This window comes from Neoarius graeffei, chromosome 4, assembly GCF_027579695.1.
Source record: "Neoarius graeffei isolate fNeoGra1 chromosome 4, fNeoGra1.pri, whole genome shotgun sequence".
In the NCBI taxonomy this organism is placed as follows: Eukaryota; Metazoa; Chordata; class Actinopteri; order Siluriformes; family Ariidae; genus Neoarius; species Neoarius graeffei.
The window spans coordinates 31682840-31701230 of NC_083572.1; the positions used below are offsets into that span (position 1 = coordinate 31682840).

An 18391-nucleotide genomic window follows, 5' to 3' on the forward strand; every position below is an offset into this window, starting at 1 on the left:
GGCCCAGAGAAGACATCTGCGCTTCTGGATCATGTTTAGATACGGCTTCTTCTTTGAACTATAGAGTTTTAGCTGGCAACGGCGGATGGCACAGTGAATTGCATTCACAGATAATGTTCTCTGGAAATATTCCTGAGCCCATTTTGTGATTTCCAATACAGAAGCATGCCTGTATGTGATGCAGTGCCATCTAAGGGCCCGAAGATCACGGGCACCCAGTATGGTTTTCCAGCCTTGACCCTTACGCACAGAGATTCTTCCAGATTCTCTGAATCTTTTGATGATATTATGCACTGTAGATGATATGTTCAAACTCTTTGCAATTTTACACTGTAAAACTCCTTTCTGATATTGCTCCACTATTTGTCGGCGCAGAATTAGGGGGATTGGTGATCCTCTTCCCATCTTTACTTCTGAGAGCCGCTGCCACTCCAAGATGCTCTTTTTATACCCAGTCATGTTAATGACTGTGGCAGCGGGGGCGTGGTCAAGCGCCGGTCTGTGACAGGAGGGCGGAGTCAGGGAAGGTAAGTGGCAGAATCACTACACCTGAGAGCAATTAACCTGTTTGTGTGTCTTCCCAGTGACCGCGCCCTATATCAGGAGGGAGAGCGAGAGCGGAAGGAGCTCATCCCTAAACCAGACACCGGTTGTGTGTGTGTGTGTGTGTCTGTGTTAGTCACTGGACATTGTTAGACTGAAAAGTGTGGCAATAAAGCCTAGTTGTAAATCTGATCTCTGTCCTGCCGTCCTCTGTGCTCCACCCACACATAGGGAACATACCACAGTGGTGCTGAAACCCGGGAAAAGTGGAGCATCAACCCAGCAGCCCCATGGAATCCTCCCCGTTCGCCGACCTAGTCCACGCCCTCGCCACGGCTCAGCAAAGCCAGCACCAGGCGCTTGTCACACTCAGAAAGGAACAAGAGCTGCGCTTCGAAGCCCTGGTGCTGGCCCAGCAGGAAGATCGCAAGGCGTTCCGGCATCTCCTCGCGTCGGCGGGGTCCACCAGCGCTCCGGCCGCGGGCCTGTATCCCCTCACTGTCACCAAAATGGGCCCGCAGGACGACCCCGAGGCGTTCCTCACGTTGTTTGAACAGGTCGCCGAAGCCTCGGGGTGGCTGATGGAGCAGCGCGCGGTGCGCCTCCTCCCCCTGCTAATGGGAGAGGCACAGCTGGCCACGCTACAGCTCCCTGCCGACCGCCGGCTGGCCTACGCGGACCTCCGCTGGGCCGTCCTCCAGCGCGTGGGGTGCACACCGGAACAACAGCGCCAGCGCTTCCACGCGCTGCAATTGGAGGAAGTCGGCCGGCCGTTCGCGTTCAGCCAGCAGCTCCGGGACGCCTGCTGGCGGTGGTTGAGGGCCAACGATCGCGACGCCGAGGGAATCGTCGACCAGGTGGTACTGGAACAGTTCATCGCCCGCTTACCAGCAGGAACCGCGGAGTGGGTCCAGTGCCACCGCCCGGCGTCGCTGGATCAGGCAGTCGAGCTGGCTGAGGATCATCTGGCGGCTGTCCCGGCGGCAGGACAGCAGATGGCATCTTCTCTTCTCTCCTCTTCTCTCTCTCTCTCTCTCTCCCCCTCCTCCTGTGTCCCATCCTCGCCCCATTCCCCCACCGCGGAGGCGGGGGCCGGCACCACCCCAGCCGGCCCGCTGCACCTGCGGTGCCCTCCCGTTTCTCCCTTCTGTGTCTGTCTCTCCCCCACCTCAGGTCAGTGAGCCCCAGATCACCGGTGCAGAGGGAAAGCCCGGGCCGGTTTGCTGGCGCTGCGGGGAGCCGGGCCACCTTCAACAGCAGTGCACAGCAATGGAAGTGGGCACGGTGGTTTGGATCCCCGATGCACCAGAGGCCGCCCTTGATCGGGCCGGAGCGTATCGCATACCGGTGAGTATCCAAGGGGCTACATATCAGGCGTTGGTGGATTCTGGTTGTAATCAGACCTCAATTCGCCAAAGCCTGGTTCAAAACGAGGCATTGGGGGGAGCACAAGGGGTGAAGGTGTTGTGTGTGCACGGGGATGTTCACAGCTACCCTTTGGTGTCGGTCCACATTATTTTCAGAGGGGAAAAATTTATAGTGAAGGTGGCGGTTAATCCTCGCCTTACCCACTCTTTAATTTTGGGGACTGATTGGCCGGGATTTCGGGGTTTAATAACACGCCTAGTAAAGAGTGGGTCCTGCCATTTGACAGGGGGAGGTCCCAGTGTCGCTTTGGCGGGAGCAGCTGTCACAGAGCCGTCTACGCCATCTCCGCGTCAGAGTGAGGAGCCGCTGGCTCCTCCTCTCTCTATTGGGGAATCCCTCGCGGATTTCCCATTAGAGCAGTCGCGAGACGAGACTCTGCGGCATGCGTTTGACCAAGTGAGAGTAATCGATGGTCAAACGCTCCAGCCGAACGCCACCCCATCCTTCCCCTACTTCGCGATTATGAAGGATAGATTATACCGAGTGACGCAGGACACTCAAACTAAAGAGCGAGTCACGCAGCTTTTAATTCCGAAGAGCCGCCGGGAATTGGTATTCCAGGCGGCTCACTTTAATCCCATGGCTGGACACTTGGGGCAGGATAAAACACTAGCCCGAATAATGGCCCGATTCTATTGGCCGGGGATTCGCGGCGATGTCCGTAGGTGGTGCACGGCATGCCGCGAATGCCAGTTAGTAAATCCAGCGGCCATTCCAAAAGCGCTTTTGCGCCCTCTACCGTTAATCGAGACCCCGTTTGAGAGAATTGGGATGGATCTTGTTGGGCCATTAGATCGGTCAGCACGAGGGTACAGCTTTATATTAGTTCTGGTGGACTATGCAACGCGATACCCGGAAGCAGTGCCTCTGCGCAATATCTCAGCACGCAGTATTGCAGAGGCACTCTTCTGCGTCATCTCCCGAGTTGGAATCCCGAAAGAGATTCTGACTGATCAAGGCACTACGTTTATGTCATGAACACTGCGCGAACTGTATGGGTTATTGGGGATTAAGCCGATCCGCACCAGCGTGTATCACCCACAAATGGACGGTTTAGTGGAACGGTTCAACCGCACCCTCAAAAATATTAAGAAATTCGTAAGTGAGGACGCACGTAATTGGGATAAGTGGCTCGAACCCTTTCTGTTCTCAGTGCAAGAGGTCCCCCAAGCCTCCACGGGGTTCTCCCCGTTCGAATTATTATATGGGCGTAAGCCGCGCGGCATCCTGGACGTGCTGCGGGAAAATTGGGAGGAGGGACCTTCACAAAGTAAGAACGAAATTCAGTACGTTATGGACCTGCGCGCAAAACTCCACACGCTCACCCACCTAACTCAGGAGAATTTGCGGCAGGCCCAGGAACGGCAAGCCCACCTGTACAACAAGGGTACGTGCCTTAGAGAGTTCACACCGGGAGATAAGGTACTCGTACTGTTGCCCACGTTGAGCTCCAAATTGATCGCCAAGTGGCAAGGACCCTTTGAGGTCACACGGCGAGTCGGGGACGTCGACTATGAGGTGAGGCGAACGGACAGGGGTGGGGCGCTACAGATTTACCACCTCAATCTGCTTAAACTCTGGAACGAGGAGATCCCCGTGGCGTTGGTGTCAGTGGTTCCGGAGAAGGCGGAGCTGGGGCCGGAGGTTCAAAAAGGGACATTGGCATCACGTACTTCTCCGGTCCCCTGTGGAGACCACCTCTCCCTGACCCAACTCACGGAGGTCGCCCAGTTGCAGACCGAGTTTTCGGATGTGTTCTCGCCCCTGCCCGGTCGCACTAACCTCATAGAGCACCACATAGACGCCCCCGGGGGTGGTAGTGCGTAGCCGCCCTTACAGGCTACCCGAACACAAAAAAAAGGTGGTTCGGGAAGAACTTCAGACCATGCTCGAAATGGGCATCGTTGAGGAGTCCCACAGTGATTGGAGCAGCCCGGTGGTCTTGGTACCCAAGGCTGACGGGTCGGTCCGGTTCTGTGTGGACTATAGAAAAGTCAACGCGGTGTCTAAATTCGACGCGTACCCAATGCCTCGTATTGATGAGTTGCTCGATCGACTCGGCACTGCTCGCTTTTATTCGACGCTGGATTTGACGAAGGGATCCCCTTGACTCCACTATCCCGAGAAAAAATGGCCTTTTCCACACCGTTTGGTTTACACCAATTTGTCACCCTTCCGTTTGGGCTGTTTGGGGCACCCGCTACGTTTCAGCGGCTGATGGACAGAGTCCTCCGCCCTCATGCCACTTATGCGGCCGCGTATTTAGATGACATCATCATCTATAGTAATGACTGGCAGCAGCACCTCGAACATCTGAGGGCCGTCCTTAGGTCGCTGAGGCGAGCGGGGCTCACAGCCAACCCAAAGAAGTGTGCGATTGGGCGGGTGGAAGTACGGTATCTGGGCTTCCACTTGGGCAACGGGCAGGTGTGTCCCCAAATTAATAAGACGGCAGCAATTGCGGCCTGCCCGAGGCCCAAGACCAAAAAGGGGGTGAGACAGTTCCTGGGGCTGGCTGGCTATTATCGTAGGTTTATACCTAATTATTCGGACGTCACCAGCCCGCTGACTGATCTCACTAAAAAGGGGGCACCACATCCGGTCCAGTGGACGGAGCAATGCCAGCGGGCTTTCTCAGAGGTAAAGGCTGCACTGTGTGGGGGGCCACTTCTACACTCCCCTGACTTTTCTCTCCCCTTTATGTTGCAGACCGATGCGTCGGACAGAGGGCTGGGGGCGGTTTTGTCCCAGGAGGTGGAGGGGGAGGACCGCCCTGTCCTGTATATCAGCAGGAAGCTGTCGGTGCGTGAGGGGCGCTACAGCACCATAGAGAAAGAGTGTTTGGCCATCAAGTGGGCGGTTCTCGCCCTCCGGTACTACCTGCTGGGGCGCCCTTTCACCCTCTGTTCGGACCATGCACCCCTCCAGTGGCTCCACCGCATGAAAGATGCCAACGCGCGGATCACCTGTTGGTATCTGGCGCTCCAACCCTTTAATTTCAAGGTGGTCCACAGGCCGGGGGGCGCAGATGGTCGTGGCGGACTTCCTCTCCCGTCAAGGGGGGGGGGGGGGGGGGGAGTCGGCTGCAGGCCGGACGGGGCGGTGGGGGTATGTGGCAGCGGGGGCGTGGTCAAGCGCCGGTCTGTGACAGGAGGGTGGAGTCAGGGAAGGTAAGTGGCAGAATCACTACACCTGAGAGCAATTAACCTGTTTGTGTGTCTTCCCAGTGACCGCGCCCTATATCAGGAGGGAGAGCGAGAGCGGAAGGAGCTCATCCCTAAACCAGACGCCGGTTGTGTGTGTGTGTCTGTGTTAGTCACTGGACATTGTTAGACTGAAAAGTGTGGCAATAAAGCCTAGTTGTAAACCTGATCTCTGTCCTGCCGTCCTCTGTGCTCCACCCACACATAGGGAACATACCACAATGACCTATTGCCAATTGACCTAATGAGTTGCCAATTGACCTAATGAGTTGCAATTTGGTCCTCCAGCTGTTCCTTTTTTGTACCTTTAACTTTTCCAGCCTCTTATTGCCCCGTCCCAATTTTTTTGAGATGTGTTGCTGTCATGAAATTTCAAATGAGCCAATATTTGGCATGAAATTTCAAATTGTCTCACTTTCGATATTTGATATGTTGTCTATGTTCTACTGTGAATACAAAATCAGTTTTTGAGATTTGTAAATTATTGCATTCCGTTTTTATTTACAATTTGTACTTTGTCCCAACTTTTTTGGAATCGGGGTTGTACAATTAATAGCTGTAAATGCATAATACCCTAGTTTTAAAAGCCCATCCATACCATACATGAGAGACTGACCATCAAAGTAGTGTCAAACTACTTTGATCAAACTAGAATCAAACTAGAATGAATCCTCATGCAGATATCTTCATTAATTAACTCTTTGAAATTTATACATAGGAGCATTTATACACTAAATTCAGCGTTCATGAAAGATGATGTAAGTTTAGGAAAACACACACACAAAAACAAACAAACAAACAACAAAAAAAAAAACTATCTCCCAAAGGCTCTGGAGTTTGGGTAAATTTAGGTACAAGTTCACTCAAGTGATCAGGTTCAAATCATGGAACCCGGTGAGGAGTTATTGCAATTTTATATACTGATTATGCTTTCATGTGTAAATAGTTTAGTCCAATTACACACACAAATTTAATGGAATCTTTGTGAAGGCCAGTTGTTTCCTATTTATGCTATCAATTAAAGAAATAGTAAATATGGAAAAACAGTAATTAGTAAACAAGCCCAAATCCATGAAGACAAATTAGGCCTCAGTTTCCCAAAAGCATCACAGCACAAAGATCATCATTAAATGGTACCACAAGCAGAACAATGAACACTCTCTCTCCTAGTTAAGATGCTCTTAGCGTTAAGAAGATTTTTGGGAAACCCACCCCAGACCAGTCCTTTAATTCACATAAAAAAATGCTCATCTGGTATGCCTCAATCTGCAATGTGCCATATAATCTCAAGTGTGCTGTCCCCCATCATCAGGCACCGCAAACACAACAGGTTTCCTTTCTGTTTAACAGCAACAACAGCAGGGTTGCCAGAGTGGGCTAGTTCAAAAAAAATACTCTGTGCCCATGAAAATCTTGTTTTACAGCAAATAACTGGAATTATATTTAATAAATTTCAAAAAAACAACAGTTCAAAAGCAGTGTAGGTGCAGACAGTGACCTCTCTCATATGGCCAAATGGGCCCAATGCCCAAATCAACATAATCAGTTTATCATATGTGCTTGATGAAAATTCCATTCCAGATTTAGTTCCCCTTTTGCTGTTATAATAACTTCCACTCTTCTGGGACTGTTTTCTCCTGGATTTTGATAGCGGTGGGGATTTGTCCATTCAGCCACAATTTTGAAAGTTTGTTCCTTATTCAGAGACTCCATCAACACAGTTACTTAGTGCCTTCTCAATCACATCTGATATTTTCACACAGACATCTGTGAATCTGCTCAAGTGTAGTCATTTTGAAATGAACTGAATTGATTTACCTTGGCAAAGCTGAGATAGAAGCTCCTTTTTAGTGTGCTCCGCTCTGCAGAGATAATATGGTACAATACTGATGCAAGTATCAGTGTGAGAGAAACACGCAGCACCATCAGTAGTAACCCAGGTACACTGCGATGACCATGATAACTGTAATGTTCAGTGTCCTCAAACTGCTCCCAGATCAGCAGTGCTCCCTACAAGGTCACAAGTATAAAGAAACTAAACTGAGGCAAGTTTGGCTACTAAAATATAGTTGGAAACATTTATGCACTGATTAGAAATGGCATTAATTTATTCATGTAGAATCAACAGGTTTTATTTTGTCAAATTACTCCACTGTATGTGATCATATTATGAGGCTAAATAGTGAGTGAAAACAAACTGGTTACTGAGTTTGGTATGTGCAGCTTTAAATAAGACAGTTTAAATGCACATACCAAAGCTTGCTGATTTGTTTTTAAAGAGACACTACACTAAAAAGGCAAAGAGAGAGAAAAAAATTAAAAGATAAATGGTAAAGTCAGCATTTAAAAAGCCTACTATTTGGTAAAGTAGGTTTAGTTTTATAGTTGTTAAGCCTCCCTAAGTGTCAGTTATTGGTAAAACCAGCTGGCTTAAAATTTAGAGTACTTTATTGTGGAGGACACGGTCATCATAGTTTATTTTAATCATTCATTTCTTAGTCAGCAATGTCTATACACAAATCAGCCACAACATTAAACCACCTCCCTAATATTGTACACAATGACTAAATAAACAATAATACAAGAAGAATAAAAAATTTCCCCTTGTGCCACCAAAGCAGCTCTGACACATTGAGGCATGGACTCCACAAGACTGCTGAAGGTGTCCTGTGGTATCTGGTACCAAGACATTAGCAGCAGATCCTTTAAAGGCCCCCTTGCATCGTTTTTTCATTAATTGTGCGGTGGTCTCTAGTATGAATGAATGCCCTGTGAGCCGGTTTTGGTGAAACAAATGCTGTGGTTCTCCTGTTTCAGGCTGTTCTAGTTTGGTGGAGGAGTGGGTGGCGGGAGAATGACAGGATTTCAGCTCTTACTCATTAATATTCATGACATGTAAACGTGTTACCTCTGATTGCTGTTAGCCAATCAGTAAACGTGTTACCTCTGATTGGCTAACAGCACTGTGACGCTACCTCCAGTGGGTCAGAACAAGCGGATGTGGGTGTCTTTGTAAAAACTGTTTTGATTGGCTATTATGATCTCGACATCGATGTTTTGACCAATAACAATGTAGATGTGGCAGCGGGGGCGTGGCCGAGCGTCAGTCTGTGAATGGAGGGCGGAGTCAGGGAAGGTAAGTGGCAGAATCACTGCACCTGACTGGAATTAACGTGTGTTTGCGTCTTCCCCAGTGACCGCGCCCTATAAGAGGAGAAGGAGTGCAGAGGAAGGGAGCTCTCTCCCCAACCAGAACGCTTGTGTGTGCGCGCGCGTGACTGAGAGGGATTCATTTATTTATTTATTTAATTGAATACTCCCTAGGGTGGCACGGTGGTGTAGTGGTTAGTGCTGTCGCCTCACAGCAAGAAGGTCCGGGTTTGAGCCCCGTGGCCGCCGAGGGCCTTTCTGTGCGGAGTTTGCATGTTCTCCCCGTGTCCGCGTGGGTTTCCTCCGGGTGCTCCGGTTTCCCCCACAGTCCAAAGACATGCAGGTTAGGTTAACTGGTGACTCTAAATTGACTGTAGGTGTGAGTGTGAAAGGTTGTCTGTGCCTATATGTCAGCCCTGTGATGACCTGGCGACTTGTCCAGGGTGTAACCCGCCTTTCGCCCGTAGTCAGCTGGGATAGGCTCCAGCTTGCCTGTGACCCTGTAGAAGGATAAAGCGGCTAGAGATAATGAGATGAGATGAGATGAGATGAATACTCCCTGTGGCAGCGGCTCTCATCAAGGCACGAGGCACGGAGCGGAGCTCGCCTCGGGGTGTGTGGGGGGAATAACGTCCCCTGGCTGGGAGTTGACGGGCCCTGGCAGCGCTGGTTCGTTCGGGAGAAGGCAGGGGTCACTGGCTGCCAAGTCTGGGGAGGCTGGGACCTCCCCTGCCTGAGTTACGAGCGTGCAAAGTCAGGCTGGAGCCGCCGTTGAAATGAAACTGATGCGGACGCTGCGCCTCAGGGCGAATTACGTCATGTGGTGCAGAGCTAGCCCACCCAGGGAGCACTCTTTCATTCGGGAGAGGGCAGAGGCTGCTGGCTGCCAAGTCTGGGGAGGCTGGGACCTCCCCTGCCCGAGTTACGAGCATGCAAAGTCGGGCTGGAGCCGCCATTAGAAACGAAACTGATGCGGAGCACCGCGCCGCACCTCGGGGCGAATTACGTCTCTCTCCTCGCGCTTTCTTACCATGGGCGGTCGCAAGCCAAGGTGGGCGAGGCCATGAATACTAATTTTCGAAGTGACGTAACTTCGTATGGCTTTTTCTGATCCGCTCGTTTTTCCAACTATTTTCTTTCATAAGCTAATACAGGGAATGGGAGTAGAATTACACTTTTACATGCAGCATGCATATGCAACTCGGAGTGAACTATGGTATTTCAAAAAGAGCCAGTATTAAACGTTTTTGGTAGAAGGGCACCTTTAAGTCTTGCAAGTTGCGAGGTGGGGCCTCTATGGATCGGACTTGTTTGTCCAGCACATCCCACAGATGCTTGATTGGCTTGAGGTCTGGGGAATTTGGAGGCCAAGTCAACACCTTGAACTCTTTGTCCTGTTCATCAAACCATTCCTGACTAATTTTTGCAGTGTGTCAGGATGCATTATCCTGCTGAAAGAGGCCTCTGCCATTAAGGAATACTGTTGGCATGAAGGGGTGTACTTAGTCTCCAACAATGTTTAGGACGATGGTATGTGACAAAGTAACATCCACATGAATGCCAGGACCCAAGATTTCCCAGCAGAACACTGTCCAGAGCATCACAATGTCTCCAACAGCTTCCCATAGTGCATCCTGGAGCCATCTCTTCTCCAGGTAAGTAACGCACACACACCTGGCCATCCAGATGAAGTCCAAGAAAACATGATTCACCAGACCAGGCCACCTTCTTTGATCGGTGGGCAGGGATCAGCATGAGCACTCTGACTGCTTGCTGTGTAGGCGCAGACCATTGATGCACTGTGTGTTCCAAGACCTTTATCATAATCAGCATTCATTTTTTTCAGCAATTTGTGCTACATTAGCTTTTCTATGGAATAGGACCAAACAGGCTAGCCTTCTCTCGCCACATGCATCAATGAGCCTTGTTGCCAGTTCACTGGTTGTCCTTCCTTGGAACAATTTTGGTAGGTACTAACCACTGCAAATTGGGAACACTCCACAAGACCTGCCGTTTAAGAGATGCTCTGACCCAGTCATCTAGCCATCACAATTTGGCCCTTTGTTAAAGTTGCTCAGATCCTTATACTTGCCTATTTTTCATGTTTCCAACACATTAACTTCTAGAACGGACTGTTCACTTGCTAGCACCAGCACTGGGATGGAGTCATAATGAATGATTCAAACGTGAATTAACTGTAGTGTGCAGCTTCAATCCTCAGCAATTTTCTTTGAAGAGTCCTTAAACATCCTTTATATCTAATTTATTACAAACAACATTAGCAATTCTGGTCAAAGCTTTTCTTTATAGGTTATCAACTATCTGTAGTCTAACCTGTGCAGCAACTCCTCCAAGAGCAAGAGCAGTGGACGCGGGAGAGGAGTCCCACTGCAGTGGTTTACTCTGGGATTTCCTGTTTCGGCTCAGTGTCCAGCCCATACACAGACTCAGCAGCATGTACAGCATCTGTACTTGAGCCACCATGTCACAGACTACACAAAAACACATACAAACAAACAGTACTGACAGAGATGTCCCAATCTTATTTACAAAATACTTAGTTCTCTCATTGTCCAGTTGTGAGGGTTTTATAAATACAGTGACACTAGTTATTATAAACAGTAAATGATATGTAAATGTCTAATGAAGAGGATGACTTACACTCTGCTAGGTTGCCCATCAGAGGTGTTCCCACTCCATCTCTAGCATACCTGCAGAATGAACATAACATAATAACCTAGACTGATACCATAAGAAATAGGAAATTTTCTGATAGAAACAGAATGCACAGCTAATGTCAACAGTCAGTCTCACTTGGCCATGTGGATGTAGTTCAAGATCACAGATAGACCTTGCAGGAACAGAGCTGCAGACAGGACCTTCAGCACTGTGTGCATGGGACCTCCCTTATACAAAGCCTGCCACAGGGGCTGCATGTAGATACAGGAGGCCACAAAATAGGCCAGGATCAGCAAGAAGAAAAAGCTGTGCAAACCTGAGGACAGCAAGAGGACCAGAAGTGTCACACTGTTCTCTGTGAGAGAACACTTTCCCTTTTGAGAAAACACTTTTAAAACAAAATAGGCAAAAGCAAAACAATATTGTATGGCCTTGTTTATCCTACTCTTGCCTGTTTTGCATGGAAGTGTGCAGCAGCACCATCAGTTAAAGCCAGTCTGTAACTTTTTAGCGTCAACTTGGTATTGTTGTTCAGTAACCATAATCATGTGTTGTAGGCTAAGCAAGTAATTGGCTTAAATGTGTCACATTAAATATTAAAAAGAGTTTGAATCCAATGGAACAGACAAGAGAAAATATCCAGCTTTTTGAAAAATAGACAAACTTTTGACCACATTTGCTGACGTATTTCCACGTCGATAAGTAAGTATTTTTTTAAAGTACTTCCTTTTATTTAATTTTTTGGCCACCTAATTGTTAACATTTACCCTGGCTGCTTGGTACAACAGTTCACAAGGTCAAATTTAGACATTTTCCTTGACAGACATTCCTAAACTTACAAATGGTTCCCTTTACATTATTTATCACCCCAGAAGTCAATCTTACTACCCCCAAATGTAAAAAAAATAATAATAATAATAATAATAATAATAATAAAAAAATAATTTTTTTTACACACACACACACACACACACACACACACACACACACACACACAGGCCTAGAAAAACTAGCCAAAATTTGTTCATGTATGAATTTTACTTCTGTCAAAAATAATGCAAGAGAGTAGTTACCATTGTTCATGACTAATGTGCATTTATTTCAAGACCCGAGTATTTTGATACTGTTGTTAAATACATAAATGAGAACAACACAGAGCACCATAATATAATATCAACAAATAATAATATATTGGAAAAACTTGGCAACTTGGTGTATGAGTATTGAATACAAATATACTTACTATCATGACTATAGCACCCAAACTATGTCCAACATGCTTTCTGTATTTAACCATTTATGAGAGAGAAAGCATTAGGAGCTTCATATTGACTAGGAATCAACTTGAAAAAAATTAATTATTCCATAAAAATCGTGGGCGGCACGGTGGTGTAGTGGTTAGTGCTGTCGCCTCATAGCAAGAAGGTCCGGGTTCGAGCCCCGTGGCCGGCGAGGGCCTTTCTGTGCGGAGTTTGCATGTTCTCCCCGTGTCTGCGTGGGTTTCCTCCGGGTGCTCCGGTTTCCCCCACAGTCCAAAAGACATGCAGGTTAGGTTAACTGGTGACTCTAAATTGACCGTAGGTGTGAATGTGAGTGTGAATGGTTGTCTGCGTCTATGTGTCAGCCCTGTGATGGCCCGGCGACTTGTCCAGGGTGTACCCCGCCTTTCGCCCGTAGTCAGCTGGGATAGGCTCCAGCTTGCCTGCGACCCTGTAGAACAGGATAAAGCGGCTACAGATAATGAGATGAGATAAAAATCGTATCACAGCCAAGGCCTACCCTGCTCCCACGTTTGCTTATAAGTCCTTTGTCGTTTCTCCTTCTTGTACGCTTTATTGGTGGCCTTTTTCTCCTCTTCAGACCGAGGTCGCTTTGTCCCCGTTTCTGGCGGTTTCTGTACACCTTTCAGAAAATTCCACATCGCAACATAGGTTTGGCAGATGTAGATGTAAACAACAAAAAAAACCACAAGTGTTTAAATGGGCGATAATGTGGCCACATCTATTGAATTTGATAACGTGATGTGGCAGTGGGGGCATGGCCAAGCGTTGGTCTGTAAATGGAGGGCGGAGTCAGGGAAGGTAAGTGGTGGAATCATTGCACCTGATGGGGATTAACCTGTGTTTGTGTGTCTTCCCCAGTGACCACGCCCTTTAAAATGAGAGGAGAGCAGAGAAAGGGAGCTCTCCCCAAACAGAACACGTGTGTGTGTGTGTGTGTGTGTGTGTGTGTGTGTGTGTGTGCGCGCACGCGTGCGTGGCTGGGAAGTGATAAAAGGCTGAAAAGCTAGCAATAAATAGTTAATTGAGAACTCAGTTCTGGCCTGCCGTGCTTCTGTGCTCCACCCACCTGGTCCAATACTACACGTGATTACCGCGATATTCAATGAGATGCGTTATATGCATGCGCAGTAGTGAAAAAAACGACAGCCTGACTCGTACACGATATGATTCGGAATTCTTCGGTAGTTTCCGTCCTGCTGATAAACACATCGATTAGCACAGACATGGCACACGCTTAATATGTGGCGGCTTTAATTGACAGTGTGTCTGAATCTTCGCTTCATATATATTTTTTATTTTCAACTAGCCAGCCAGGCTGGCTAGTGACAGGAATTACCCGCCAAATGACAAATTAAGTCGCCTCGGGCGACCAGACCACCGTCAATTTCAAGTCCTGATATATATATCTCCCTGTGATGACCTGGCGACTTGTCCAGGATGTACCCCGCCTTTCGCCCGTAGTCAGCTGGGATAGGCTCCAGCTTGCCTGCGACCCTGTAGAACAGGATAAAGCGGCTAGAGATAATGAGATTATATATATATATATATATATATATATATATATATATATATATATAAATAAAAGAATAGGGTAATCCTTAGACACAAGAGTGCTCAAACTAGGAGCAATAATACAACAAAATAAAGAGAGAAAATACTTCAATTTGTACGCATGATTTTATTGCGCACGACAAGCCTGTTTCGAGAGCAACTTGCTCTCTCATCAGGTGCAGCAAGAATATCAGTACACGGCTACTTTTATACTCAAAAGATGTTTGCTAAAATAAACCTACTAGCATGCCGGCATGCGCTGGCTAGTTCATTGCGCTTGTTTAGCGTGCCTAGATGTGGTTTGCATACAATGTAATATTTTTCTGCGAGGCACAAATTACAGTGCTTAGTGCTATTATTATATGCTGGAGCGCGTGCTATAATGTCCTATGTCAGTATATAATTTTCTCCGGATTCCTTTAGAGTCCATATATGTTTACTCAGCTCTGTTGCGTGATGCTTGCCCTCGTGACGGAATGATGCAGTGTGGTTATTGTAGCGTGACTTGAATGTATCCCCCGTAAGCCCGAAGGTTTCCTTACCGCGCTCACTCTCAACGGTGGCTTGGTAAATAACGTTCTTTGTAAGGCACGCGCCGTTGAGGGGGCAGGTCGTCTTATTGCGGCAGTTACACATCTTGGGCGGCTCCGGTGTTTCCGTCAGTATTTTCTTGTTGTGTGCGCTGATTTTGGCGGCCCAACTTGGCATACAGGAATAACTCAACTTAAGGGTGTTCTTGTTGAAAATCCTAGCCAGGGGATGCCCACGTCTAAAGCAATCCTTGATTGTTGCAAGGAATTTTCTCCCCACGTTTGTTTTAACCCGTTTGTTGTAGGGGGGGGTTAAACCACATTATCTTCCGGCCACGATTTCGTCTGGCACGGAGTCTTTGTGCGTTGGTCGCATCAAAGCATAGGCGGTGCCCATAGCAGCTGCTGTCAAGGGCATGTTGGTATTGTAGCGCCGCTTTATCGAAGCATTCGGCGGACGAGGATATTTTGTTAAGGCATTTGTTTACCCCTACTGGAATGTTCTTGGTGATGGTGGGGGGGTTGCTTTCCTTATGTACATACAATGGAATGTTATTAGGTTTAGCATAGGGCTCATATGAATGCTTATTAAGATCGAGAGTCACATCCAGGAAATTAACCACTTTTCTGTTTGCATCTATTGTTATTTTCAGGCCGTTGTTGGTAAATACTTTACATATTTCCTTCTCGTTGAATATCGCGGTAATCACGTGTAGTATTGGACCAGGTGGGTGGAGCACAGAAGCACGGCAGGCCAGAACTGAGTTCTCAATGAACTATTTATTGCTAGCTTTTCAGCCTTTTATCACTTCCCAGCCACACGCACGCACGCACACACGCGCGCACACGTGTTCTGTTTGGGGAGAGCTCCCTTTCTCTGCTCTCCTCTCCTTTTAAAGGGCGCAGTCACTGGGGAAGACAGACAAACACCGGTTAATCCCCATCAGGTGCAATGATTCCACCACTTGCCTTCCCTGACTCCGCCCTCCATTCAGAGACTGACGCTTGGCCACGCCCCCGCTGCCACATCACGTTATCAAATTCAATAGATGTGGCCACATTATCGCCCATTTAAACACGTGTGTTTTTTTGTTGTTTACATCTACATCTGCCAAACCTACGTTGCGATGTGGAATTTTCTGAAAGGTGTACAGAAACCGCCAGAGACGGGGACAAAGCGACCTCGGTCTGAAGAGGAGAAAAAGGCCACCAATAAAGCGTACGAGAAGGAGAAACGACAAAGGACTTATAAGCAAACGTGGGAGCAGGGTAGGCCTTGGCTGCGATACAATTTTTATGGAATAATTAATTTTTTTCAAGTTGATTCCTAGTCAATATGAAGCTCCTAATGCTTTCTCTCTCATAAATGGTTAAATACAGAAAGCATGTTGGACATAGTTTGGGTGCTATAGTCATGATAGTAAGTACATTTGTATTCAATACTCATACACCAAGTTGCCAAGTTTTCCAATATATTATTATTTGTTGATATTATATTATGGTGCTCTGTGTTGTTCTCATTCTCATTCTGCAGTCCGGGTACTGAACTGGACTGCAGGCTGGTCAGGTCAGTACCCGGACCCTTCTTCTACGCAGCCATGATGCTGTAATTGATGCAGTATGTGGTTTGGCATCGTCATGTTTGAAAATGCAAGGTCTTCCCTGAAAGAGATGTCATCTGGATGGGAACATATGTTGCTCTAGAACCTGGATATACCTTTCAGCATGGTGTCTTTACAGATGTGTAAATATATACCCAGTCATGTTAATGACCTACTGAGTTGCAATTTGGTCCTTCAGCTGTTCCTTTTTTGTACCTTTAACTTTTCCAGCCTCTTATTGCCCCTGTCCCAACTTTTTTGAGATGTGTTGCTGTCCTGAAATTTCAAATGAGCCAATATTTGGCATGAAATTTCAAAATATCTCACTTTCGACATTTGATATGTTGTCTATGTTCTATTGTGAATACAATATCAGGTTTTGAGATTTGTAAATTATTGCATTCCGTTTTTATTTACAATTTGTACTTTGTCCCAACTTTTTTGGAATCGGGGTTGTACTAGGGGTGTCAAATTATCGCGTTAATTGCGATTAATTAATTATAGTCATATTTAGTGTGTTTATGTTTTTTAATCGCGTTAATCTAATTTTTAATCTCTAACTACTGTTTCTGTATGCGAGTTGCCTTTTTATAAAATCCGTTTTTATGTGTTGGGCTTCTTGTGCTCGAGTTGTTGGGAGTGGAAAACAATGGTCAGTCACACCTGAAGTGGACACTGATTGGCTGTCATTGTGTTTGGGCTTGTTTAGCATAAACTGATAGGCTCCCATTGAACTTGGGGAGGACAGGGTGAAGAGCGGTGAAGAGACATGAAAATGGAGGAGCATGTGAGAGTTGTCGGTCTAATGAACGGGAAATTTACATTTCAAAAACGCCCCGACGGCACCATCAATAAAGGTAGAGTGATATGCCTTCTTTGTAAGAAGGAATTTGCTTACCACTGAAGCAGCTCAAGTTTAGCATACCACATCAACGCAAAGCACCCAGTCATGAGTGCAGCCACAGCTAACGTTAGCAGCGAAGACATTAGCAATTTAGCAAGCTATAGCAAAGCTCTTCACCAAACTAAACTCAAGAACACCCCGCGTATGAGCAAGTCTGCGACCGACAGGCTGGAGAATGTTCTTGCCAAGTGGATAGCGATGAACTGCAGGCCGATAAACATAGTGGAAGACGACGGGTGTTGCGAACCGCGTCCAATGACCCATCATACAAGCCACCGTGCAGGACTACAGTGACGACCAAAATCAGCAAGATGTATGACGGCGAAAAGAAAAACAAACTTGAGATTTTGGTGGAGGATTCGCCCAACTGTGTTGCTATAAATGGAGATCACTGGACCTCAGCTGGCAACCACAGCTATTTGGGGGTGACCGGACACTTTATTGATGGTGAGTGGAACCTCAACTAATTTGCGCTGACCGTTATGAAAACAGAAACCAGGCACTTTGCTGTTGAATGCGCCGAACAGTTCCTCAAGGTGGCAAATGACTGGGGAATTGAAAACAAGATATCCACCATCGGTACAGACAGCGCAGCAAACATGCTGGCTGCTATGAGAGCCCTTCCATACGAGCACATCGCCTGCAATGCTCACATTCTCCAGAGGACCATCACAGTCTGCCTCGATAGCAGTGGGTTTGCTGGTGTACTAGCAAAGTGCCGCAAAATTGTTGGCCATTTCAAACAAAGCCCTGCGAGTACCACAGAACTTAACCAGCAACAAGTAGCACTTGGAAAAAAGAGCGAGCAACTTATACAAGCTGTACCGACTAGGTGGAATTCAACACTCGCAATGGCTAATGCTTCCTACGCAACCGAGAGGCAGTCCAGACTACATTGGACCAACAGAACAACCACAGATTGGTCATGCCAACCGAAGCTGAGTGGGGGAAACTGCAGAGGCTGGAGGTTCTGCTTGAACCATGCAGGTAAGCCCAAATAAACACCCATCCATTTTAATTAAATAAACCACTGTCACATGTGTAATCCAAAAATGAATGAACATTAGGTAGTTACTTTTAAGGAAAATTAAATTGGAAATCAGTTACACTTTAATTTAAATTTCCAGCTAAATTTATTTTGCAAACTTATCCACCTCTGCAGGTACGTGACTGAGCTGCTGGGTAGTGAGGCCGATGTCTCTTGCTCTGTAGTGCTGCCTGCTTTTTGCCATCTGGACCATGTCATGGACATCATTGATGATGATCCAGCCTACGTGGTGAAGTTCAAGAATGCCTTCCAGAAGGACCTGGCAGCACGGCGAGCTGATGCCAACGAGACATGGTTCAAGGTGGCCACAGCACTGGATCCACGTTTCGAGGATTTGAAATGTCTTCCAAGAGAAAAGAGGGAACAGGTAAAGACTATAATGATAAGCTGGACTAATCTGTCCAATTTATCAAATCAAACTTTATTTATATAGCACTTTTCACACATAAGAAATGCAACACTTCTTCAAAA

The 18391-nt window shown here is 47.1% G+C and overlaps 1 protein-coding gene across 6 annotated transcripts in view; it reads right to left on the reverse strand.

Annotated features, from left to right (window-relative positions):
* The window catches only part of gpr180 (G protein-coupled receptor 180), a 43457-nt gene that overhangs the window by 4869 nt on the left and 20197 nt on the right, over positions 1–18391 (reverse strand). For all 6 annotated transcript variants that reach the window (XR_009654518.1, XR_009654519.1, XM_060919120.1 and 3 more), the window contains 4 exons: positions 11139–11319; positions 10986–11035; positions 10659–10816; positions 6993–7184 (listed from right to left, as the gene is read on the reverse strand). Coding sequence is in view for 4 of the 6 variants with exons in the window: in XM_060919120.1 (XP_060775103.1) it covers positions 6993–7184; positions 10659–10816; positions 10986–11035; positions 11139–11319 (581 nt within the window). In the remaining 2 variants the exon portion in view is untranslated. The remainder of the gene's footprint in view (positions 1–6992; positions 7185–10658; positions 10817–10985; positions 11036–11138; positions 11320–18391) is intronic.